The 25,888-nt window shown below is 38.2% G+C and overlaps 1 protein-coding gene across 2 annotated transcripts; it reads left to right on the forward strand.

Moving 5' to 3' along the window:
- The first annotated feature begins 8,061 nt into the window (after nucleotides 1-8,061).
- On the forward strand, nucleotides 8,062-24,537 carry vgll1.S (vestigial like family member 1 S homeolog). Of its 2 annotated transcripts, XM_018231810.2 has the most exons (4): nucleotides 8,062-8,197; nucleotides 14,012-14,244; nucleotides 18,204-18,605; nucleotides 22,693-24,537. In XM_018231810.2, exons 2-4 carry the CDS (start codon nucleotides 14,034-14,036, stop codon nucleotides 22,764-22,766), a joined length of 687 nt encoding a protein of 228 aa, XP_018087299.1. In that variant the 5' UTR covers nucleotides 8,062-8,197; nucleotides 14,012-14,033; the 3' UTR covers nucleotides 22,767-24,537.
- Nucleotides 24,538-25,888: the final 1,351 nt, after the last annotated feature.

Below are 25,888 nucleotides of genomic sequence, written 5' to 3' on the forward strand. Positions count from 1 at the left end.
TCGTCTTCAGTTACACTGAGTAGGGGTAACAACAGCCTGCCAGAAAGCAGTTCCATCCTAAAGTGCTGGCTCTTTCTGAAAGCACATGACCAGGCAAAATGACCTGAGATGGCTGCCTACACACCAATATTACAAATTAAAAAAAATACACTTGCTGGTTCAGGAATTAAATTTTATATTGTAGAGTGAATTATTTGCAGTGTAAACAGTGTAATTTAGAAATAAAAAAATCATCATAAAAATCATGACAGAATCCCTTTAACTCTCATTTTACCTTAAATGTGTCTACAACAACTAGCTCCCCTCAGTTGTTTCTCACCTTCAGTCATATTAAATATCTGATACATTGCTATTACATATCACATAATGTCACACAAAATATAGGCACAGTTGTGCTGCTGTACACATTTACAGTATAGCAAGCAGCTCAGACAACCTGACTACTATAGGTCAATCATTTTAGATTTTAATTTAGCAATTCCTATTAGAAGGACGGGGCAAAATATTTGCATCCAAAAGCACCCCAAGCTGCCCCCAGTCCAACAAACCTTATTGAAGGTGACCCTCCAACACAGCTAAGGGATCTTCCACAGTTGTTTCAGTCATGCTGGGCTAGGGGCAGCACAATTCTTTCATAGGCTGGAGGACTATTTTAATTTATAATTAGCCTATAGAAAGATTGTGATACCCCCAGCCCAGCGTGACTGAAACAACTACAGAAATTCCCTTAGCTGTGTCAGGCATTGCCTTCACTAAGTTTGGCTGGGCTGAGGATGTCTTTGGGGGGCTTTTGGCTGCAAATATTTTGCATGCAGCATCTCTTCACTGATCCATTTTTCTATGACTTTTATAGGAATGTCAGTATATCAGTAAAGGAAAACTAGACCCCTCAAACAATGTAGGTCTCTATAAAAAGATATTGCATAAAACATCTCATATGTAAAACCCTGCTTCATGTAAGCATTTTCATAATAATATCCTTTTCTTGTAGTATGTGCCATTGGGTAATCATAAATAGAAAATTGCAATTTTAAAAAATAAGGGCCACTCCCTGGGATTGTACGATTCACTGTGCACACAAACAAACCAAACAAACTATACTTCTTAGGTCACATGAGCCAATTAAAAGACAGAGTTCTGTCTTTTGCTTCCACACTTCTTCCTGTTACAGTTAGAGCTGCAGTATTTCTGGTCAGGTGATCTCTGAGGCAGCACACAGACCATCACGAAATGTGGGTTCAAGGCAAGAGATGTAAAAGGGCAATATTTACTTAAATATACATTCCAGTTTGGTAAGATTTTTTAATATACCACTTAATATGATATAAACTATCTGTTGCTTAAGTGTTCATTTTGGGGGTATAGTTTTCCTTTAAGTATCAATTTTACTAGATAGTCTGTTGAAATACTGTCAACATACCGGCTCAGAAGATTTGCAGCAATTGAATATTTGTGTGGATGTGTTGGTGGGTCTAAGGGTAAAACAGATGGGGATAGGCCAGTTTCTGGCAACTCAGGATACTGGAATCTTTCTCACTACTTCCCTTCAAACAAGGCAAATCCTCTTGCATGACATGTTATTGAACTAACCAGCTTGTGTGGTTTAAGTCTAAATGTATAAGCAATGTTGCCATGATGATTGAAAACAGGTAATTTGGGAATATGGCAATGTTATTGTCTGCCTTGTTTTCAAATGTAACAGTTTACCCAAAGAAACATTTTTTTTGCGGTGTTTCCAGAGGCCTACACAATCTCCAGTAAAGCCTTTTTTAATGCTAAGGCAGAGTAATTCCTGTAATGAATTGATTCAAAATAATTTCACCCTTTAAAACTGTAAATCCTAGTTGTTGCTCTGTAAAAGTTCAAGTGAGGGCTACACCAGTCGAATCTACATCTGCATTTTGAAAATGTAGAAACACATATTGGTTCTTTTTCTTGACAACCCTATGGTTTTCTTTAAAGGGCAACTAGAGCCCAATGTCAAACTTTGTAGTCTTATTGCCTGGGCCATAGATTATGTCACATAAATCAACCCTTTGCAAGTAAAATGATACCCGTCTGATCTCCCCATTATTTACCTTGCCAGTGACAGTCTGATTGGCATATAGGCAGAACTTTTTGCTCAAACATGTGATGTTTTTATGTATTAATCACACCAGTTTGCTCTTTTGCTATAATTGGAAACAACCCTCTTTGCATCTGGCCATGACATTAAAGCTGGCACATACAGATGATATTATACAAGAGTATGGTTTATGTATAGTGGACTGCTGATCATGGCATCCATGTACTTTGAATATTTGTTGGTTCAAAGACTGGGAATATATGAAAATGTAATCTGCCAATGTACCATATCTGTAAGTGTATGGGGCATCAGCAAATGAGTAAGTGGAGCTACATAAAATAGCACCTATGGAATATGAGTCACTTACATTTCTGCAGATACCATGCCTGGTTGGGCAAGTTTTTGCCTCCTTCACTCAGAAATTTGTTGCAGTTAAAACCGGGGAAATTCATTATTATCTCTTATCCTTTTTTAATATCTTTCATTTGTTCTAATTTTCTATGATTGAAGCTAGGGTTACAATGTGGCCGCTACAGGAAGGTTTTTATAGAAAAGGTGGTAACCCAAGTTTTAGCATAATGTAGCAATATAGTATAATACATGTTTATTCCCTACAATGAGCTGGATACAAGTATCTATGGAAACACCTCTGACATGACACTTATGGCACTTGGTAGTGATCAAAATATTTTTTTCCTGTTGACAGCAGCTTCCAGTTCATGTGAAAATTTAATGCTCTGGTTCTTTCATGTACAAAATGAAAGAGTCCATTTTAACTATACTACATTCATTTCTATACTATAGACATTTCCTTTCCTTGATAGGCTCTTTTTAGCGGATTCATGGTACCACGTTAATTCCTTTTAAATATAAATATATCACAGTAGATATTAACCCGCTTATAAACCTTACAGTGTATGAGAGGGTTTGGGCTGACAAGATTGCCTGTTTTTTTGATAAAGTACATGTATGGCTCAATTCGTTGTGGTCTCTTATGTGTCCTGTCTTCTGCCACGGTAAATTTTTCTAGGCCTGTTACCCAGGAAGGAACTCATCCAGGATGGGTCTCTGTGTTTCATACTGGACCACTGAGATCTGCAGCAATAAATGGAGAAAGGCAGAGTGCAATGGCAGACTGCGCCTGTTTTTGTGCTTTGCCCTACACTTCTACAAGAGTGTTACAGTAATGACAGGATCCAACATTCTATAAATGGTTTATTCATAATGTTATATTTAAAGCATATTGATAAATCATACAAACCCTTGGCTGTTATGAGACTTTAGATGGGATCAAACTGGGAACACACTGGGCAAGAACTAACTGGAAGTGACAGCACTGTGCAGGAAAGGCAATGGATGGTGGGCCGATGGAGTGCAAAATCTATAATAATGGATTCAAGGTGCATTGAGCTGTGCAAAAGGATTGATAAATTACATTTGCCTCATTTTTCACTCTGTGTTACCTCCTAGCCAATGAATAACAGCTACCGTTTTTCTTTGTATTAAATTGCTACATTGACATTAAAGGCATACTGTCGTTCTGTTTCAAAAAAACTACACAATTAAGTAGTCAAATCCCTGTTCCCCCCATTTGTCCGACAGTCACCAAACTGACCACAACTATATAATAGCTAAATATTGTTTTGTTTTTTAATTGCTTATGTTCCTTTCTGGCCCTCTCCTAATGATGTTCTATTCTGACTACCAAACTGCTGGGTTGGTGGGGTAATAAGGCAAACAAATAATAGTTGAAATTTCAGGCCTAAAAGTTTTACTTTGAAAGCAGCAAGTAAGTTGCAGGTAGAACTTAGTCTCTGTGTAAAATGTATAATGAAGCAATAGAATTCTTAATGAATCAGATGAAAATTGAGCATAGGACTGGCCAGATATGGGATGACTTTGACGTAGTTGGCAGCTTAAATATATTGCAATATATGGACAAACAATCCCTGTTTTGTTTAAAGGGAAAGGCATTTTTCAGTAGCAGTATGCACAAAATGTCTCTGTCTTAAATATATTGATAATGGGTTGAGTGCAGAGGACTTTGTCTAAAAGTTGCAGAGCAGATAATGAGAACATAAAAAAATTTACACAAGTGGTAGATTTGTTATTTTTCACTTGATTGTGGAAAAAAATACTCACAACTAAATGCAACCAAATTTTTTTCCCAATCACATTTTTCCTAAGACTTGTATACCTTGTATGGCTTTATCACAGCCATGGCCACAGCTAAAAAAAACTTGGACATTTTCTGCAGCAATTTGCACAATTCACAGCACAATCACATCCACAAATGTTAAAAAATCTGCCCCCTACTGTGGTCAAAATGCTTTTGATGACTATCAATGACTATCAATGACAGCAGCTGACATGGGCAGAGTGTTTCCTGCTGTTTTCAAAGGTAAGTGGAAACCTCATAGTTCTCCCTAAGTCAGTGCAGTGTTCATAATAAGATGTTAGACCTAAAGATTGATATAGCTGTTATCTGGCCAATCAGCCCATGGGCTAAATGGTTTATATTTTCTCATTTTAACCAGTTTGGTTGTCAAGCCATCTGCATCCTAATTTATTCATACTCTACATATACAGCAAGGCAAGGCTTTACACATTATATTTTTGGTCTGGGAAGATTGATCAATTCAGTGGTGTAGCGGGACAGTCAGATTAAACATACCCTTGAGATAGTCCAAAGTGCCCAACAAAACCTGTGCACAAATGGCTGAACGGCTGTCTCTAACTACACTGTGAATGAATGATGCCCAAAATAGTTGAGGTATCTCACAGTCTCGGGAATAAATCGTGTCTTTAAACAGAGGGCACAAGTGGACAAACTGGTCAAAGTTACAGTAAAATGTCATATATGTCTATAATGGTTCACAAAGGGCCAAGTTCTTCTGTCTGAAAGAAGTATTTATTCATATGACTGCAGAGACCAAAAGTTGCGTGCATATGGGTAGATGTGTAATTTGTGTGTAGATGAACCGCACCTCTTACCCTTTCCACGATGCTTCCTGCCCTGGTGGTGCAGATCTCTCTAGACGGCACTCGTCAGTACAATGTAGAAGATTTAAGCACAACACCATGTATGTTGCAGGTGGGGAGCTTACCCCTTTTATTTAAAGTGACCCCCCGAAATGTTGATGCACAGGTGGTCACTTTAAATAAAAGGGGTAAGCTCCCCACCTGCAACATACATGGTGTTCTCTTAAATCTTCTACATACATGTGTAATTTGACCATATGGCTGTGAGGACAGATCATTGGACAACTTGGCTTGAATGGTGCAAAGTCTGATCCTGTTCAGGAGTTGCCTTACAATTTTTAACAAGGTGGAAGAGTCAGTTTATGTTTTGGGTCAATAATTCAGTTTGCACGTGGGCCAATAGCTTTAAGGAATGGATTTATCAACATGTTTAGCTGGATTCTGCTGGATTGCAGGTAGGTTTCAATCAGAATTCAGGTCATTTGGACCCTCTCATACAGGCAGATGTCAGCTAGATTCCTTGGAAACTGTCCAAATAAGCCAACATGTTTTACCCATGGGGATCCAGCTGTAGAAACAATATGCAGCAAAACACCCGGAGACACACATGTTAGCTAAAGCTGAAAAAAAAATCAGTATTTTAAATATACATTCAGTAACTAGATGAAAGCAGGATATATTATGTAAGAAAATGATTATACAATTTATATGTTTGTTTGAAATTTAAGATGTTAAAAAAGAACTCTAAAAGTAGGCCATTACGTGATGTTAATGCTCCATTAAATGTAATTAATAAGTACCAAATCCTAAATTGCAGTCATGTGGATGATACAGTACAACACCGCATTGTGTAATGAAACCAGGCTGAGTTTTGTTTACAACATTAAAGATCTGGGTCTGGTCCAGCATCGTAGTACAAAACAGATCTCTGGGTAATGACTAATCAGACTATTAAAATCTATATTTAGTAGGCTCGGTAATGCTGAGTATGCAATTAAACTGCAGCGCTGCGTGCTAATTCATTTGTTATGTAATATAGAGAAACTAACAGTACACTAGCTGGAATTGCCGAAAGAATTACAGGCGGGTGATTCCAGAGCAATTAGCCAGCAATTGTGCTAGGAATGTGTAGAACATCATGATATAGAACATATTAGATTCCTTCAACTGAAGAAATAATATGGCAACTCCCGCTCACATTATTAAAGGGCCAGCATCACAAATAAAGTTAAAACACTTAAAGGGGCAGATTTATCAAGGGTAGAATTTCAAAGTAATGAGTTTTTTTTGAACTCCCATAACTTCAAATTTGAATAAAAAAAGACCAATCAAAATTTATTTTTGATATAAAAGACCAATCAAAACCCTCCCCCCTCCCCTGTGTTGCCCCCCCTCCCTCCTCCCCCCTGGCCTACCTGTCCCGCCGGACAAATGCCCCTAACTTGTTACTTACCCCTCTGCGCAGGTCCTGTCCACGGAGTTCACAGGCGCCATCTTGTCCCAAGCGGTCTTCCTCCTGCTTTGACCAGCGTTTTTGGAGCATGCGCAGTAGGAGCATTTACTGCTACGGATGGCGATTAATCCAGGAAGAAGACTGCTTGGGAGAAGATGGCGCCTGTGAGCTCCGTGGACAGGACCTGCGCAGAGAGGTGAGTAACAAGTTAGGGGCATTTGCCTGGGGGGACAGGTAGGCCAGGGGGGAGGAAGGAGGGGGGGCAACACAGGGGAGGGGTTTTTGCACCCAGGGGGTTTCCTTCTCCTTTAAGGAAAAATAAATCTATCTCGAATATACTTTAATTAAAAAATGTGTAATGTTTTTATAATAAACCTGACTGTATGCAGTGAAATTCCTCCTTTGTTTTACTTGCTCTGACTGCTGCAGATAGGAAACTTCAGACGGTCCCTAACTTACTTCCCTGACCTCAATCAGCTTTGTTTATTTCCCTGTAAAGCAGCCGGCGACCATGTAGAGATTCATATCCGCAGACCCAGTGCAATCTGTATATTCTGATTATTAATCAGTCTTGCTGTATCTGCTTCTATGGCAGATGTTATTTGACTTGTGCTGTTTTGATCCCTAAGCTTAACCTCCATACAGAAGCCCAGACCACACTGAGCATGTGCATGGTCTTCGTCTTGCAAAGATGTTTAACAAAGTTACAAGATGACAATTTTTAGACTTTAGTTCCCCTTTAATGTACCTGTCCATGAAAATTCAGTGTATCAGAGACCAGAAAATACCCTGTAATTTATATTTATTAAAAGGGGCACTTAAAGCAGGCAAAATCAAGTTAAGGGGGGGGGGATTGGAGGTTCTAGAAGCAGGTGTCAAGTGATCTATCTAAGGTGAATTGGAGCTACACCTTACCCATCATAGAGAGCTCGGATGTACATGTGGCTGCATCTGCATGCTTCTGGACCCAGCAATAGCCCAGAGGGGGGTCTGTGGATGTAACCCAGGGGCCCCACATCTCATTAATCCACTATTGCAGTTTGTTACATTACCAGTATGTCCATTCAGAATATTTTTATGGCACACTATCCCAAGTTATTGTAATATTTGTAGTAAACATTTTTGACTGTTAAAATAATTAATAAAATTACAATATATTCAATTAATATAATTATAATTTTAAAGAAAAGTAACACTGAAAAATTAGACTGGGGTGAATACAACTCACTATAAGCACTAGCTACCCAAAACCGGATCACTGATGCCTTGTATATGCAGCACAAATCTGCACGGCAATGTGGCTTATTTGACCTTTGGCAATGGTGAACACACCGGCTAATTTTTTGTTGCTGCTGTGTGACTTGATGTCAGTTTGTTGGGCCGGTCACAAAAGATTGCTTCAAGTAAACGTTGCTTCTCTCATTGTTCAAAGCAGCAGAAACCCAGAGGAACCCATGTTCCTTGTTCCTGGTTTTCAAGTTTGGGTGCATTTTATACATTCTTTGTCACTGAGACGGATACGCCTTTAGCAGTTGATCTCAGGGTGTAAGATTTTTAGAGAAGAGCTGTCAGGTAGGCTGAGCATTTATTTGCAGATAAAGGAGCTGAAGGAAAGAGGACACACCAGCCAGCACACATCAGGATCATGCCCAGTGCTATTACATAGGAGCCAGGCAACCCACTGCTCATCTGAAAAGGTAAAAGATCTGTGCTGGCTAGAACCAATAATAAGCCTAACCTGTGAAGCAGGAAATCATGCTGCTATTTTATCAGCAGAGACTATAAAGCAAATACAAGGCGCATGTCTGTATTATGCACATGTCTGTATTATGTGTATATATATATATATATATATATATATATATATATATATATATATATATATATATATATATATATATATATGATATTATTTTCATATTTTCAGATGTCATATCAATTACCATGTATCCATCTTTTAAAGCAGGTGTTTGGTCTTTGGTTAAATCAAGAGACCATCCTCTGCTGAATGGAACATTTTCTCTGGCCCTCTCTATATTCTGTCTATGAAATGCACGTGTGTGACTATGTACCAGACCTCACCTAAACCATGCACTGCTTTTGGCTTGAAAAAGCATTGCCTGATGCCATAACCAGTCCAGTATGTGTTAGTGTTATTGTTACTAAGCTATGCTCCAACCTGCAGACCTATGGTCATGAGATTTTATAGTATAACCTTAGTAATAGATGCCATACCTTAAAGGGGTGGTTCACCTTTCAGTAAACTTTTAGCATGTAATAGAATGGCCAATTCTAAGCAACTTTTCCATTGGTTTTCGTTTATAATTTTTTACATTTTTATAATTATTTGCCTTTTTATTCTGACTCTTTCCAGCTTTCAAATGGGCTTTGCTCTGCAAGGCTACAAATGTATTGTTATTGCTAATTATATTTATATTTAGGTCCTCTCCTATTCATATTCCAGTCTCTTATTCATATCAATGCATGGTTGCTAGGGTAAGTTGGACCCTACATACCAGATTGTATATAATGCAAATTGAAGAGCTGCTGAATAAAAAGCTAAATAACTCAAAAACCTTAAATAATAAAAAATGAAAACCAATTGTAAATTGTCTTGGACTATTACTCTCTACCTCATATTAATAGCATGCTGGAAACTAAAGAACTAAAGCAGTAAAAATCAGTAACAAATCCATGCTGGTCATAAAGGTGTAGTTCTTCTGCCTTCTGGCACTTACGTTGGTGTAGGGAATGATCAGAAAAGTAAGGGACAATGATTTTTTTAGTGGGGAGGAGAGGCATGTATAGGTTTTCATATATTGAGCAACAGTGTCACTAACCCGTATGAGCTCAAATGTTGCTGAACAACAACTTATATCACTGCCTAGCTGACATGTGCAAAACCAACTGCAGATGAAAGTGTTAAAGTGAATAAAGTGGCATTTATTCCCGATTAAAATATAATTTGCAGAAAAGCTCTATAAAAAAGCAAAAGTGATTTTAAAGGTATGATGTAGAGAGTGATATTCTGAGACAATTTGCAATTGGTTTTCATTTTTCATTATTTGTGTTTTTTGAGTTATGTAGCTTTTTATTCAGCAGTTCTGCAGTTTGCAATTTCAGCAATCTGGTGGCAATGATTCAAATTACCCTAGCAACCATGCACTGATTTGAATAAGAGACTGGAATATGAATAGGGGAGGGACTAAATAGAAAAATGAGTAATAAAAAGTAGCAATAACAATATATTTGTCGTCTTACTGAGCATTTGCTTTTTGGATGGGGTCAGTGACCCCTATTTGAAAGCTGGAAAGAGTCAGAAGAAAAAGGCAAATAATTAGAAAACTATAAAAAAATAAATAATGAAGAATGAATGAAAAGTTGCTTAGGATAAGCCATTCTATAACATTCTAAAAGTTAATGTGAAGATGAAACACCGCTTTAAAGGGGTGGTTCACCTTCAAACAACTAGTTGGTTTCAGATAGATCACCAGAAATAATGACTTTTTCCAATGACTTTCTATCTTCTATGTGTGACCGTTTTTCTAATATTGAAGTGGAAAATGTCATTTTTCACCTTCTAAAGCAGCTCTGGGAGGGGGGTCGCCAACTCTGTTAACTGTTCTAAATTGATACATTTCTTATCTTTTATCCCTGCTGAACAGAATGTCTGGGTTTCATAACAGGCAGCTGCTAGAATTGATACAATAGTTGCTAATACTCCAGAGATGCAGCTGAAAAATGTATCAACTAAATGTTGCAAAAGTGTAACAGTCTAGAGTCTGCGCCTGAATTACTGAGCTGCCAGACTCAAACACCAGAGACACGAACATTCAACTTTAAACTTAGATTTTGGAAAAACAGTAAAAAATAAATACTAAAAAGTAAGGATTTTTTTGTAACTTCTATTGTCAGCATAAGTCAATAGCTGGGGAGATGCAAGTTGTTCTTTTTTTCTGCTAGGGTCTTAGAACAAGTTGCTGGAAAGAATGTGTTATTGGGTAATAATGATAGACTCTCGGCTGTTACTTTCTGAGTGATTCATCTTACCTTTACATTATTCAGCCCCCCAAAAAAAGCCATCAGCATTTACTGGTAACAGAAAGTAATTGAAAAAGAACTAATACTGGTTTCCTAGAATTTCCCATTGTGTGGCTTTAACAGAAATATCATTTGTGTGCAGACGTTTCTCGCCATAATGTGCATTGGTTTCTTTCGGATTTTCCCAGTGCATTTAACACAAGTGGTGGGCTTCTAGCAGGCCATGCACTTTCCCTTTTCCTAAGTACATTTCATTGCTATGTTTGTAAATTCCTCATTCTTTCTGCTGGGATGAAGAGAGGTGCAGTAGTCCCAAAAAAATCAAATTATGTTTAAAAAAAAAAAAAAGTTTGTTATTTGAGGGCTTGTTGTTTTTTCAAAGTGTAAAGTAAAATTCACAGAATCTTTAGCCAGGAGTTGTAGGTCACAGAGGCTGGAGGGCCACACATTTAACATATAAGATGTGGCAAAAAAGACGCTCCCGGTAACTTACAGAACCGAAATTCCAATTTTGAAATTGCAGGGGGCAGAGGCGGGCAACATTGACTTTTAACGCCCTTATACACAGACATTCCTTAAAGTTGAAAGCTTGAACCCATTAAGCAAGTGCTCAGATTTTGGGTGCAAATCACCATTTTTAAAAACATGTTTTATCCAGAATTCCAGCATAATTTTGGGTACCAGTTGAGTGCCTACCACTATGGTTTGTCACCAGTAGCAGCAAGTTATGCAGCACTTTACTTTTAAACTTTATAACAAACAGGGTTCTTATAGTAATTTAATTAATTAATTTAGAATTAGAGCTTACAATCTTAAGACTTGCACACTATGAACCAAAATGCAAGCAAATTATGCAAGAGTCGATTCGTGTCCTTTTCGTTTGCAGCATTTCAGCTCCCTGCCGGAGGAACCCTGGTCCATTTCCTATAATCAGACTTATAAGGCCTTATTTATAATCATTGAATTTAAAAGGGAAGTGCACCTTTGATATATAATAGAGGGATCTATTCTATGACACTTTTCATTTGTTTTTTTTGTACTGTTTTCAGCCCGCATCTGGCAGCTAAAAAACAGATTGTTTTGGGGATTCCGTTTTCAATGTTCTTATTCAATTCTTATTTTTTACACAATATTTTTCTATCATCAACATTTGAAAGCAGTCCTCCCCAGAATTTCAAACCAGCCATATAGGCATCTGACTTATATTCTATATGTATTGGGCAAGCTATCATTTTGGCCCCATACATAGGTCAGTTTACTCAGTGTGAAGCAGCTGCAATGTAGCTAATGTTGGCCCATGTATGACCAGCTTAAATCTAAGCACAAGAGTCACAGAACAAAAAACAAGCAAAACAAAATGCTAAAAATATATATATAATATTTAGACTAATTGCAAACTGTCCCAAAGTTGAGGTTAACCAGCTCTTTAACAAAGAAAAAAGGAAAATATATATATAGATTTTGATACTTTGTTAAAGGGGTGGTTCACCTTTAAGTTAACTTTTAGTGTGTTATAAAAAGGCCAATTCTAAGCAACTTTTCAATTGGCCTTTATTATTTCTTTTTTTATAGTATCTGAATCATTTTGCTTCTTCTTCTGACACTTTCAAGCTTTCAAATAGGATCACCGACCCCATCTAAAAAAACAAAGGCTCTATAAGACTACACATTTATTGTTATTGCTACTTTTTTATTACTCGTCTTTCTATTCAGGCCTCTTCTATTCATATTCAAGTCTCTAATTCAATTCAATGCATGGTTGCTAGGGTAATTTGGACCCTAGTAACCAGACTGCTGAAACTGCAGACTGGAGAGCTGCTGTCAGGATCAGCTTCCTGTATCCAGAACAAGTGCTAGGCTCCCTGGTCACGGCTCTGCTTCTGTCTCTAACAACTGCCGTTGGCTTCGGGAGGAGCCCTCAGCTACTCAGATGCTGCCAGGTCTTAATAAGAGAGGAGCAAAGCAAGAGTTCTGGACAGGCAAAGGGGCACGGTCATTAGCAAGGTTTTGGACGGAAGGCAGCAATTCAAGGAGTAGTCAGATAGGGTAGCCAGGCAGACGGAGGTTGTAACAGGTGGGGTTCAAGCGGGGTCGATCAGGCTGGGGTCGGTACAGGCAGCGTTCAGAGAATAGTCAGGCAGGCAAGGGTCAATACCAGTAGAATTCAGAATGGTTAGGCAGGCAAGGGTCAGAATTGGCAGATTTCGGGATAGTCAGGCAGGCAAGGATCAAAACCGGAATCAAAACAGATATAAATCACACCCAGATACTAAACAAGTTAGACCTAACAACGGGCAATGATTACCAGCCCAAAGCCCCTTTAAATATTCAAAATTTATGCCAAAACGCACGCGCCATAGGACAACCAGCAATGGAGGAAGAAGGATCAATATGGTGGCGTCCCCACCGAAGGCGCGGCAGGCGTCCCCGACAGCCCACTGCACCATCAGGGTGAGTCCTCACAGCTGCTGAATAAAAAGCTAAATAACTCAAAAACCACAAATAATAAAAAATTAAACCAATTACAAATCATGTCAAAAAAATCACTCTCTACATCATACTAAAGGTTTATTTAAAGGTGAACAACCCCTTTAAGGAATTTCCCGGAGTTACTGAGAAATGTATTTGTTGAATTGCCATCTAACCACTTTCATTTCCTCCTATTTTTTTGTTTCTTAAAAATGACGAGTACAAATAATCACATTAGTGTGTCCTCATCTGAGAGCATAAGACATAAGGGCCCATCTATTTACTTACAGGTCCAATCCCTAGGGGGCCTATTCCTCTGTTGCATTTATACAAGTACATCAGAAGCAAGGCGCAACATGGTGTGGTGCTAAATAAAGGGCTTCCACTATGTCTGGGCTCATGTAAAAGTTCTTTATTTCATATATAGTATTCACACCATGCTTTGCTTTACAATATTTTTTCATAATTAACATCAGTCCATGCCACAGTGATACTGTACAATCTAATGCTAAGAAATAATGCTATACTAAGGGCAGGGAATGAGGGAGCTGATTGGCCACCTACATGTTGCCCCTTATATAAAACTGAACTGAAAAGGTTGAAGGTACTGACTCATCCCCATTGGCCGTACAAGTACAACTCCCACCACTAATGCACTAATAAGTCTTTGGAATTTGGAAATTGTATTTTTATCTGCACATCCTTTATCAAGGATCTTTTATCAAATATGGCACAATGAACTGTTACATTTCCCACAGCCTCATGTGGACTTTAAAGAGTAAAATAAATATATATATATTGAAGCAATTGCCCTCTGGTCCGCATCCCTTTTTTTCAATGTGATGTTCAGTTGTATACAAGATCCTGAAAGGAAAGTAGAAGAGCAAAGGAATGAGCAAAGTTGGTTATGTCAATTATTATGGGCCTTATTATTTCCTTTCCTTTCATATTGTAAAATAAATTTGGAAAGAACAGTTAAAAGCTTAAAATTTTCTCAACAGACCGTGATCGGGAATTAGAAACATGGAAGACCTCCATAATAGCTCTTCGGAATACAAAACAAAAGAAACTCCAGTGAAGACGGAACTAGGCTCCCGCTGTGTAGTCTTTACCTATTATCAAGGGGACATTAATAGTGTTGTTGATGAACACTTTTCTAGAGCCCTAAGGACTATAAAGGACCCGCAGGACTTAAGCATTAAACATCGAGGGGATGACTACCTTTCAAAGAACAGTAAGTAATTATTTATGTGGATAATGGCATTACTAGAAAGATGGAAAAAAATAAAATCTCTGTTTATTATTTTACTATAATACACAAAAGCCATGAATATCTTGTAAATTATATCCTTATAATCGGTGAGTAGTGATGTCATCAGTTATAAACGGTGAGTAATGATGTAATTTCTGTCACATGACTCACTAAAATTTGTGTATTATAATAAATAAAGTACCCCCAATTGTAAAATATGAGGATATTATAAGTTACATCGGAGTTCCATGACCTGTATAAAAACACTCGGCCTTCGGCCTCGTGTTTTTATATGGTCATGAAACTCCTCGGTAACTTATAATATCCTTATATTTTACAAGAGGGGGTACTTTATTCACTATATAATGATTCTCAACTACTCTGTAACTGACCAGAACAAATAATTCCAAAACAAAGTATACAATTAGATCTATATCATAGTTGTCCAACTAAATATTCGCAAAACAGGTGTACCCTCTAGATATTTCTACAGACCCCACCATGTAGAATCCTGGAGCGGGTACGGTGCCAGATACCTGCAAAAAAACATAAAACTGAAGGTTGCCAGTCGGACTTGTAAATGTGGGTCAGAGGGTCTGTTTTTGCTATTGCCCACCTTTGACAATGTCACTTAGGGGGGTTATTTACTAAAGTCTGAATGCAAAAATCACGACAAATTCATGATTTTTTTAAAATAAAATTGTACTTTTAAAAAATCACGAATTTTTCAGAATTTATTAAACCCTGAGGATGGAAAAGTCTGAATCAGACCTGTCGAGGTTGCATATAAGTCAATGGGAGAAGTCCCAATGATTTTTTGATGTGCGCAAAGTTTTCAGAGCTTTCAGGGGAAAAACTAAGTTTTTGGGTGAAAAATCTAAAAAAAATCATGAAAATCGTATGGAAAATCAGAAAAAATTTTGAAAAACAGATTTTTTCCCAGTAGTAAATTTTCGGGAAAAGTTAATGATAAATAAGCGTAAAAAACCTGAGCAGATTTGATTGGAGTTTGTAGCAGAAAATATTGAGATAAATTCGGACTTTGTTAAATAACCCCCTTACAGTTAGTATAAACCTGGTCCGCAGGTCAGGTAGCAGAAGTTAAAATAGGGGGGGGGGCGTTGTAGGTCTGGATTAAATTTAAAAAAATTGATGTTTGCTATACTTTAACACCATATATACATAGACCTGATTGTGTGACACTTATAATTAACCAGCACCAAACCTGTGAAATAGTGGATATTTGACACATAGCATGGGGCACTAACCTAAAATTACAGTAATCACTGTATTAAAGTAATTACTGAATTACTAGGAGGTGGAGTACGTTGTGCTGGTAGTTAAGCTTTTTAACTCCCCTTCATGCAATTCATTTATGTAAAACAGGGGAAAGCTGTACAGAATGCACCCTAAATGCTCATTCATCAAGCACTTTTCCCCACAGTCTGGTGGTGGTCTCTACATATTATACTTGCTATGCTTAGCAGCAGTGTGGCCATGCACATCACATATGCACGTCTTCCCTAATATACAAAGTTAGATTTGCAAACCCTCTTTCCTTACAGGGAGCCCATATATAATAGGCGGTAGTTACAAAACCTAGTTACCAAACCTGCACCCTTGATGTTACAGTGAAGTCATGCAAAGTGATCATGTAACACAGAAGTTCCTTCAGTAGATCTCTGACTACAATCCCCTGAGGGTTGTTTACATGACTAGGCAGTCTTTACAAAAATGTTTTTTTTTTCCTCCTTTCCTCACTCAAACTCTTTATTCTCCTAGTCTTTTATATCTACTTACCATATTCTTCCATTATTAAGCATTTTCCCTAGTGATGGGCGAATTTATACGCCAGGCACGAATTCGCTGGGAATTTGCGCGATTCACCGCCAGCGAATAAATTCGTGAAACGCCCGCAAAAATTCCTGGAAAAAATTCGCCAGCATCACAATTTTTTTTTCGAAAAAACGGACGCCGGTGCCGTTTCGCGAATTTTTCGGCGAAGCGAAATGTCGCAAATTCGCCCGTCACTAATTTTCCCCATAAAGAAATAGGAAATGACTATGAAATTGGCTAAATGGTTAGAAGCAAGAGGCCCACTGACATCTGGGCCCACCGGGAGTTTTCCTGGTATCCCACTGGGCCAGTCCGACACTGGTGTCACCCACGACACCCATTTTAGGGACATGATAGCAACAGGGTGCTGTGTCTAACATGATATCTGAGCTATTGTCCAGCATTGGATATGCACAGTGCTGTGGATCGTGTGATATGGGTTTCTTTCATGTCTCTTTCCAGACTTGTTTCTATGCTCCTATCACCATCTTATTAAAGTTCAGGCCCCTCTTTGTGGTTAATACAGAACCTTAGGCTTATGCCATGAAAGGAAAAAGCAGCTGTTATTTGTAACTGCCTAATATAGGCCTCATTGTTCCTTGAGCATTAATAATAGAGGTCTTCTCCATAGAAAATAGTAAAAGCTCAAGTGACAACTGGGTGTGACATACCAGTAAAAAAAAAAAATCATTTATATTGTGTTTTGATTATATTCGCCCCAATGAGAATGTCCTCTAAACCAAACCTTGCTGTCAAAAATGACAGCGGAGAAGAAATAGTGATTTGACAACTTTGGCAGAGCAGTGTTGTGTGTTGCTACACAGCCTAAAACTGGGCCATTAACTTAAAGCGAGTAGTTAACCATTTCTGATCTAGTGCAGTTAGAATAATGAAAGCAAATCTGAGGCCTCATTTACAAATGCAGCTGCAGTCATGCAAAATGGACACTGTTCATTAAAGATACTTGTTTTCTCCTTTTGCTTTTCCATATAGTGTGTATATTGACGTAGGGGGATTATAGTAAAAACACTGGCTCAATAACATTACAAATTGTGTCTGAAATGGAGCTCTGGACACTGCACTTGCATGAGTAAATGTCCCTTCTGATCTGTTGATGTTTTTCATGAACCGAGATATTTTGTCCTAATAGCTCATGTTATTCAATGTTTTGTATTTACAGATATACTATATGTTTAATCTATTCTGCATGCATATGATATATGTCCAGAAGTATTTAATGACATACACGTTCAGTGTTCTCTGAGACTCAACAAATCATGAGAAATAACAGTTTGATATGAGTGAAGCACTAAATCCAGGATTCAGTTCGGCCAGGATTCGGCCGAACTGAATCTGAATCCTAATTTACATATGTAAATTAGGGGCGGGTAGGGAAATCATGTGACTCTTCGTCACAAAAGAAGAATTTTTTCCACTTTTTCCTTTCCTGCCTCTAATTTGCATATGCAAATTAGGATTCAGATTCGGTTCTCTATGCAGCTGAATCCCAAATAGTGGATTTGTTGCATCCCTATTTGATATGCTGTCATAATTTTGCAGCACGGGCACAAAAATGAGTTTTAACCCATTCCATTATTTATGGGCATATTTGTGCCTGTAATTAAAGGGACGTATTCCATTAAGGAATGGAGCTAAAGCAAGTACAGGTATGGGACCTGTTATCCAGAATGCTCGGGACCTGGGGTTTTGCGGATAACAGATCTTTCCGTAATTTGGATCTTCATAACTTAAGTCTACTAGAAAATCATGTAAACTTTAAATAAACCCCAAAAGCTGTTTCTGCTTCCAATAAGGATTAATTATATATTAGTTGGGATCAAATACAAGGTACTCTTTTATTTTAATTTTAAAGAATTGTATTATTTTAGTATACTGTAGTCTATAATTCTGTAATTCGGAGCTTTCTGGATAACGGGTTTCTGCATAATGGATCCCATACCTGTACATACAGGTAGAGTTTTAGTCTACCTAGAAATTAGAGTCACAAGCCGTTTTGATTAACCATTCAGTTGAAAATGCTTCATTGTACCTAAATGACTTGATTTATGGAGAATCTTATTTAAAATGAATTGTTTTCCATGTAGTGAGCAGTATGGCAACAGATGATATGAACTGGACAAGGCCTTATCAAGCAACACCTCCTGTAAGGATGCCTGCGTCTGTCTTAACTCCACTACCTTCTACATCAGAACACTATGCTACAGTTTTCCAAACACATCCCCATCAGGCAGCAGACATTTGGCCACTTTATCAAATTGGGCCCCATAATCCCATTGCCCCAGTTTATCAGCACTCAATGTCAGATTTTCCTATGGTCCCTGGCACTGGCCCTGATGGCAAGCCTGGCTCTCTTCTAAGTCTACTACAGCATGAAAGATATCCAGCTCCCCTTCAAGAATCAATAATTAAGCAGGAGATTCTCGCATCCACATCAGCAGGGATGTCTGCTCCAGAAAACCTAAATCCAAGGATGAATCCTCAAACAGGTAAATTAGGAACAACTGTGCTCTTATAATGGAGACAGAATAAAGGACAGACACATATAGATGTGTATAATGTCATATGTAATTATAGTATTTCTAGTCTGGGTGTCATAGTTGTATCATAAATATTATTATTGGTTATGACATTAGAAATTATTCTACACTGTTGAACAATAGGAAAGGATAAAGGCTAATTCTCATTTATAATAAGGAATTGATATACTAGTCATTGACTCAATGGCATCAATCTTTACTGACTTAATGCTAATGGATTAAGTATGCTATGGCAGACATTATTATTATATGGCAGTGTGCAGCAGAGGTTATTGCAGAGGCTGCTGGGAAATATATACCTTCAATTGCTAATCACCTTTATAATCACCTTTCTTTGAAAGCATTCTGCCGTGGTCTAAATGCTTGTTTACTTTAACTTGGTTCCAGCTCATATGTGCATTTGTAGCTTTTGCATAACCTGAAATATTATTTAGCCTGATAGCACCACCACCAACTTAAAGAACTGCCCTTCTTGATTTAGTATGATGTACCTTTAAGGCTAAGCTTAATGTAGAGACAAAGCAAAAATATACACTATTGGCTTTTTAGTTATAAACAGCAGCACATCAAATAAGCCTTACCATTCACCATGGTTTCTCCTCTTGTGTAATCATGAGTATTCTGCCTTTATTAGGATTGCTCTCCAAATTGCCTAAGGAGATCATTACATGCACACAATCAAGTCTATCTGATGAAGTGCAGGCGACGCCGCAGAAAACACCAGATAAACTTGATTGTGCTCTGTTGTTAAGTACAATGTTGAACTGAAATATGTAAGATTGTCTTGCTTATTACATCTCTTTTAACATATCACTGATGTTTATGAAGGCACATCCCACATGCAGGATAAATGTGTTATTAAAAAGAGGACACTAGAGCAAGATGTTACCATTGTTCATCTAATCCATATAAACAAATTGTTTGGTGGTCAGATTGTACTCGGTTCAGGGCCGGAACTAGGGGTAGGCAGAAGAGGCAAGTGCCTAGGGTGCAAAGTTGGAGGGGTGCCAGGGCGAGTACCCTTCCTGAGCCTCAACTCTGCCCTCCCGTGCTACCTTCTGTTTAGTTTATCCACTCTGTGGGCCCGGGAGGGAAGTTGGAAGCTGATTCAGGCTTCCGCACAAGCACCATGTCCTGGCCAAGGGGGTCCCGCTGGCCCAGTCCAACACTACATCTTCTGCCACCTTCCTTTAGTTCAGAGCCCTTGAATCCCCTACCTGTAGCAGCAATTCCATTTATTCCTGGTTGCACGTGATCCATGCTTGCACATGCACACATCTTCTGAACGAGTGCTCATCTGCGCACGCATGCTTCTTAGGTGTGTGTGTCCTCCTCCGTGCATGTGCACACTTTTTTGTGCACTGCGTGAGGAGGGGGCGACATGGTTAGCCATTAGTCCGACTTGGCCTGGCACTGACTGGGTTGAAAATTTGGGTTTGTTATTGTTGAGGGCAGTACCATGTCGCCCCCTCCTCACGCAGCGCACAAAAAAGTGCTTGAGCCTTTCTGTTCCAGTTTCCTGACATTTTGCAGACTTCCCAGGACCAGATTTGCCAGCTGGGTGCCCCAAGGCCATGGGGTATATTTACAAAAAAGTGAAGTTAGAGATCACCACAGTCTGCTAGAGTGAAATACCGCCTCTCTCCATTCATTTCGATGGGATTTTTAAAGGCGTATTTATCGAAGGGTGAACTTTCACTTTCACCCTTCGATAAGTACTCCTTTAAAAATCCCATAGAAAGAAATGGTTCACGAACTGTGGTTATCTCTAACTTCACTCTTTGATAAATATACCCCCAAGTCTCACACTCATCTGCACACTCCCGCACACTTGCTCCATCTGTTCCCCCACCGCTCATTTGGGCATGCACACTCTTCTGTTTTGAGGACTTTACTCGTCGGAGATTTAAGCAGTGAAATCTGTGTCGTCCTAGGCCTGGGTCTCTGTGGCCTTCCCACAAATCCAGGCCTGAGACTTTCCACTGCAATACTGTAAAACCAGGAACATCCTTAAAATACAATAACAGACTCAATATACCGTATATATGTACAGTATATATATAATATGTTTTTGCTATAAAAGCGTACTTCTGTAATAACCTTGGTCAAAATTTGCTAAGAATTGCTGATTTGGGCTAGTGAGTTGCCTAACATGTTCCCTAACTACATTCTGTCGTCTCTCTATGGCCTCCGGCGTACATTTGATAATGACCATAGTGAACTGTGAAATGTCCTCTATGTTTGTTCTAACAACATTCAGCTGCTCTGTGACATTGAACTTGCAATGCCTGGGGTTGGCAACTCACCTACTTCCAGTCTGTTCAAGGGTAAAAAAAAAATGCTACATTCATATACAATGCTCATGTATCAACACTGGACAAATTAGCCCCGGGCAGTAACTCATGGCAACTAATGTTTGCTTGCATTGTTCTACCTACAGTTGGCTGAAAAAAAAGCGGATTGTGGTTTTGTTGCTTTGGGTTACTGCACAGGCCAGGTGCAAATTTGCCCAGTGTTATTCAAAGACCCCCATATGAACATGCAATAAATATTGCATATTACAGGGATGGGAGAGGGTCTCACTTTACTAAAAAAAAAATCTCCCTACCCATACCTTGTTTTGCCTGCTTGCCATGTCCCTTTTTTTTTTATTTTGGCAACTCGTCAATTGACCATTTTCTCTGTTCTTGGAGGTGGTCATTGAGGGAAGGGGTGGGAAAGAAGCTGTGGTCATCTAGGAGAATTAAACATTTTCATTACATACTTTGTTATTAGACCTGGATGTAACACTGCAATTAACTCTTTATACAGTCAATTCTATAACAAAATACTAACTGAAACCTTATAGGGCAGAGTCACACATTTCAAGGGTCTGATTTACTAAAGTTGAAATAGATTTTGGTATGTATTCTGTAAACATATACATCTGAATTTGTAGAACATGTTTTCATACTTGAGTCATGTTTAAGGATGCACCAAATCCAGGATTCGGTTAAGGATTCAGCAGATTTCAGCAAGATTTGGATTCCGCCAAATCCTCGAGCCTGGCCGAACTCAATCCTTAAAGTCCAAAACTTTTTTTCACAAAAGGAAGAATGTAAAAAAGTTTTAACTGTGCACATTTCTCTTTCACCCTTCCTTCAACTAATTTGCTCATGCATGTTTGGATTGGGCCAATTTTCCAGAAGGATTCAGGATTTGATTCAATCCCAAAATAGCGGACTTAGTGTATTCACTCATTTTCATTTTTTAAAATAAACAGTGAGAAAACAAATATTTTTTGTAGCACTATGGGTAAATGCAAGCACTCAGAATATAGTTTTTCATATTCGAGTAAACCAATCCCTAAATATCGGTGCTAAATTTTGGGATACATGTTTATAAACCTGTGTAAAGTAAAGTGCACCTTTCTTCCGATATAAAAGCCACTGAGGTTTGATTCTGCTGCTGCACAGCTTCTCTGAAAATTTAGCACAGAAACTGTCAAAATTATGGAACATTTGTGTGGAATTTATAGACTGACAATGCCTAGGGTTGAGGAAAGTGCCAACCACATTAAGACTAGACCATCTCTTCGCACATCTCCTTGACACAACTGGACATCCCCCCCCCCACACGTACACCACTTATCAAAACCCAGGATTTCAGACAGGCCATAACTAGGGGAAGGCATGAATGTGTGGTACATTGAGATTATATGCTGTAGTGGTGTTTCACTTGACTTGAATCCCATTGTTTGTCATCAGGTCAGAGAACAGAAGCAAGAAATAGCTTTCTGTATATTTGTATTTTTTAACAAATATGCAAAATGGGTCATATTTATCATTATGTGCAATAGAGCTGCCAGTGTCACCACTAAAATAGAGTTGATGAGGATGAAATTGAGAGTTCACTTCACTTGTTCACAAATACAGTATATGTCCCTAAAACCCTATTGAAGGGAATAGAGAGGTAAAATTTCCCTTTGGCAACCCATGGGAAGGTCTTTTTCTGTTACTGTTCATTCATCGTTTTCTCTTATTTCCCTTTCTTCTAGATCTGCATTCTCAGGACAGAAGAAAAGACTATTTTCATCCTCAAGATCGAAGGAAGGATTTATACTTTTATTAGTTTTCTCCCTCCATGGATACTTTTGTAAATTTGTTGTAAAGTACCTTCAAAAATCTTTTTATTAAAGTTGGACATCCTTATTGGACGAGAGTAAATAATGTACTGTCGGCTTTCGCATGGAGCAAATGGTTTCTTCTTATTGGACACCGGAAAGCAAACAAGTATTTTTTTGTGTGCACCCTGCTTTGTTTGGACTCAATTTCAGAATCCTTAAAGAGGAAAATGAATCATGTTTTCCTGTGTTCTTAGACATACCTATGTATTGTACATTTTACTTTCTACCTTCACTATTCATAAAATTTACTCAAAAGGGTACGGGAGGAATCCGAGTGTAGAAAACAGGCCCTGCTTAGTAAAATTCCTGCTTAAAGCTGTATTTAATTATTTTGTTGTTTAGGAGATTAGCAGTTACCTATTATGTATTTCTAAGCTTTCATTAGTAGTCTATTAAATATATGTTAAGTGCTGTTAATACTAGGCACGACCCTGCCTGTGGGCCCTAGACTGAGGGTCCCCAACATTTTATCTGTTGTGTAATTGTATCTTTATCTGTAAACCTCATTCAAATGTAAAACGATTTGGGGAGCAACACAAGCATGCAAAAAGGTCTCGTGGATGTCAAATACGGACTGTGATTGGCTACTTGGTAGCCCCTATGTAGACTGGCAGCCTACAGGAGGCTCTGTTTGTCAGTACACCTGTATTTCTGCAACCAACACTTGCTTCAAAACCAGGAATTTAAAAATAAACACCTCTGGGGCCACTGGAACAACATCCAAGGGGTTGGTGAGCAACATATTGCTCACAAGTGACTGGTTGGGTATCACTGCTCTAGACAAACAATCAGATCAGTTAGGGGGGTATGCTGATCTGTCTGCATCCACAAACCTACTATGGTTTTTCCATTCTACCCGATCAGTATCTGAGTGAGCCATAATCAGATATTAATATGGTAGGGCCTTATTTTGGGTTCAAACATGCCCCTTCAGTGAGCTGCCAAACCTGAAAAGCTGTCTGTCTATCCTTTGGTGTGAGAATTCAGCTACTATGTAAATATACACATGCAAAAGAGAAGGTTCTGTTTATATTCTAACACATATTTGTATGCATCACAACCGTCTATGGCCAAAGCAGCTATATTTGCACAATGTGCTCTTGGCAGTCTATTCTACTATGCAGTATAATTAAACTCTGAGCCGGACTCTCTCTCTCCTATCGCTGGGGGTAAAACATTCGATAACATCTACCAGCAGTATTTTATTAATATAGTTGAGTAGCACACATTTTTAAAAATGTATTTGCAAGGAAATCACACTCCGGTAATGAAGTAAACACACTATTAATATACAGTAAGTGGTAAAATTGCCAGTTTTCTAAACATTTTGCTTCAAAGTCACACGCAGTCAGTAGGAACTAGACATATTTTTAATACTATTTCCATGTAGCATGTAATCCATCTGTAAATATCCTACCTCAAGTCTAATAATTAAAAATATTTTCTGGACAATACTACTACTGGCATAACTGCACTTTTCATTGAGCAACATGGTTCCATGTTTTGTGGATTTGTATTGATTTTTATTGTGTTTCTAGTGGGGTAAATAAGAGATGTGGGCATTCTATTTATTTATATGCTTATACATGTAATCAGTTTTTGAAAAATAATTTCCCTTAAAAATAAATCACTTCTTGAAGACAGTTTTAATGTTACAAATTTGTTTGATTTACTGTGAATTTACATAATAAATCATCCCAGATTTCTTCATTGCAACTGTTGTGTCTTTACTTGTGACAAAAATTACGCGCCCAGTTTCTTATATGGGTACTAGTTCAATTTAAACAATAAAGGGGTTAATTTATTTCAGATGCAAAATTGCTTTTCTCCCACCGATGATTCTATATTTTCAGTTTTTTTCCAAATGTAAAAAATAGTTGAAAGTCTGAGATTCATTCAAATCAATTGGCACATCCCCATGACTGAATGAAAATCGTTCCTATCATTCCACTTCAATATCACACTAGTGTTCTTTTTTTAAAACATTATCTCACATTTTTCATGCTTAAGGAGATTTTAAGAGACAAATTAATACCCCCTTCCGCTTGAGCGAAACTTTATGGAAGCAAATGCTTTGGTTATGTTGGTGCCTTGAAAAATACTTTTCGAACATTTTTTCCATCTTGGGTAGTGATGGGCGAATTTATCCTGTTTTTTGCCGGAAAATTCGTGAATTTATCACAAAAACATTTACGAAACACATTGAAGTCAATTGGCGTCCAAATTACTTGGATGTGTATCAATTTCGACGCCTGCGACAAATTATATAGGCACGCCTATTTTGTCCAAATGCATTAAAGTCAATGGGCGTCCGAATAATTTTGACGCGAGTCAATTTTTATGCTTGCGACTATTCTGATGAGCACCCAAATATTTTTGATGGGGCTGATTTTTCACCAACGAATTTCTGCCGCAGTTTCCTGAATTTATTCATCAGTGGCAAATTGTGGAAATTCACACCAAATTCGCGCCTGGAGACAATTCGCTGGCATCAAAATTGGCACCAGGGACAATTTGACGCATATTAAAGTCAATGGGTGACTATTTAATTGTCGCCGGCGTCGAATGAAATTTTGACTGCAAATTTTAACCGCATATTCGCGAATTTATTAGCCGGCGGTGAAACGCGGAAATTCTGCATGAATTCGCGCCTGCCGAATAAATTCACCCATCACTACAGAGCAGTATTATTTCTATGCCTATTGTGTAATTGTTGTTCTAACGGTTTGAAAGGGGATACTATTTATCATCCAAGAAAGGGGAAACCCTATAAAAATTAAAGGATATTACACCTGCACATCTATGTTTGTAGTTTATACTATTAAATGCCCATGTGGTCTCCTATACGTGGGACAGACCACTAGGATGGTGAAAGAAAGAATCAGGGAACACAAGTCAGCTATTAAACTAAAACAACAGGCTGTTTCATCGCATTTTACTGACAAAGGCCATGGGGTTCACCAACTGAAATTTCAGATAATTGATCATGTTCCCACATTTTGCCGTGGGTTCGATAGAATTAAGGAATTATTTATATAAGAAGCAAAATGTATCTGTACATTGGATA

The sequence above is a fragment of the Xenopus laevis genome, chromosome 8S (assembly GCF_017654675.1).
Source record: "Xenopus laevis strain J_2021 chromosome 8S, Xenopus_laevis_v10.1, whole genome shotgun sequence".
In the NCBI taxonomy this organism is placed as follows: domain Eukaryota; kingdom Metazoa; phylum Chordata; class Amphibia; order Anura; family Pipidae; genus Xenopus; species Xenopus laevis.

Excerpts from the sequence above, each read along its gene's own strand:
- vgll1.S (XM_018231810.2), top strand. The coding sequence starts at position 14,034 with ATGGAAGACCTCCATAATAGCTCTTCGGAATACAAAACAAAAGAAACT. Across the intron at positions 14,245-18,203 it reads TGACTACCTTTCAAAGAACA|TGAGCAGTATGGCAACAGAT; the intron begins GTAAGTAATTAT and ends TTTTCCATGTAG. Across the intron at positions 18,606-22,692 it reads AAGGATGAATCCTCAAACAG|ATCTGCATTCTCAGGACAGA; the intron begins GTAAATTAGGAA and ends CCTTTCTTCTAG.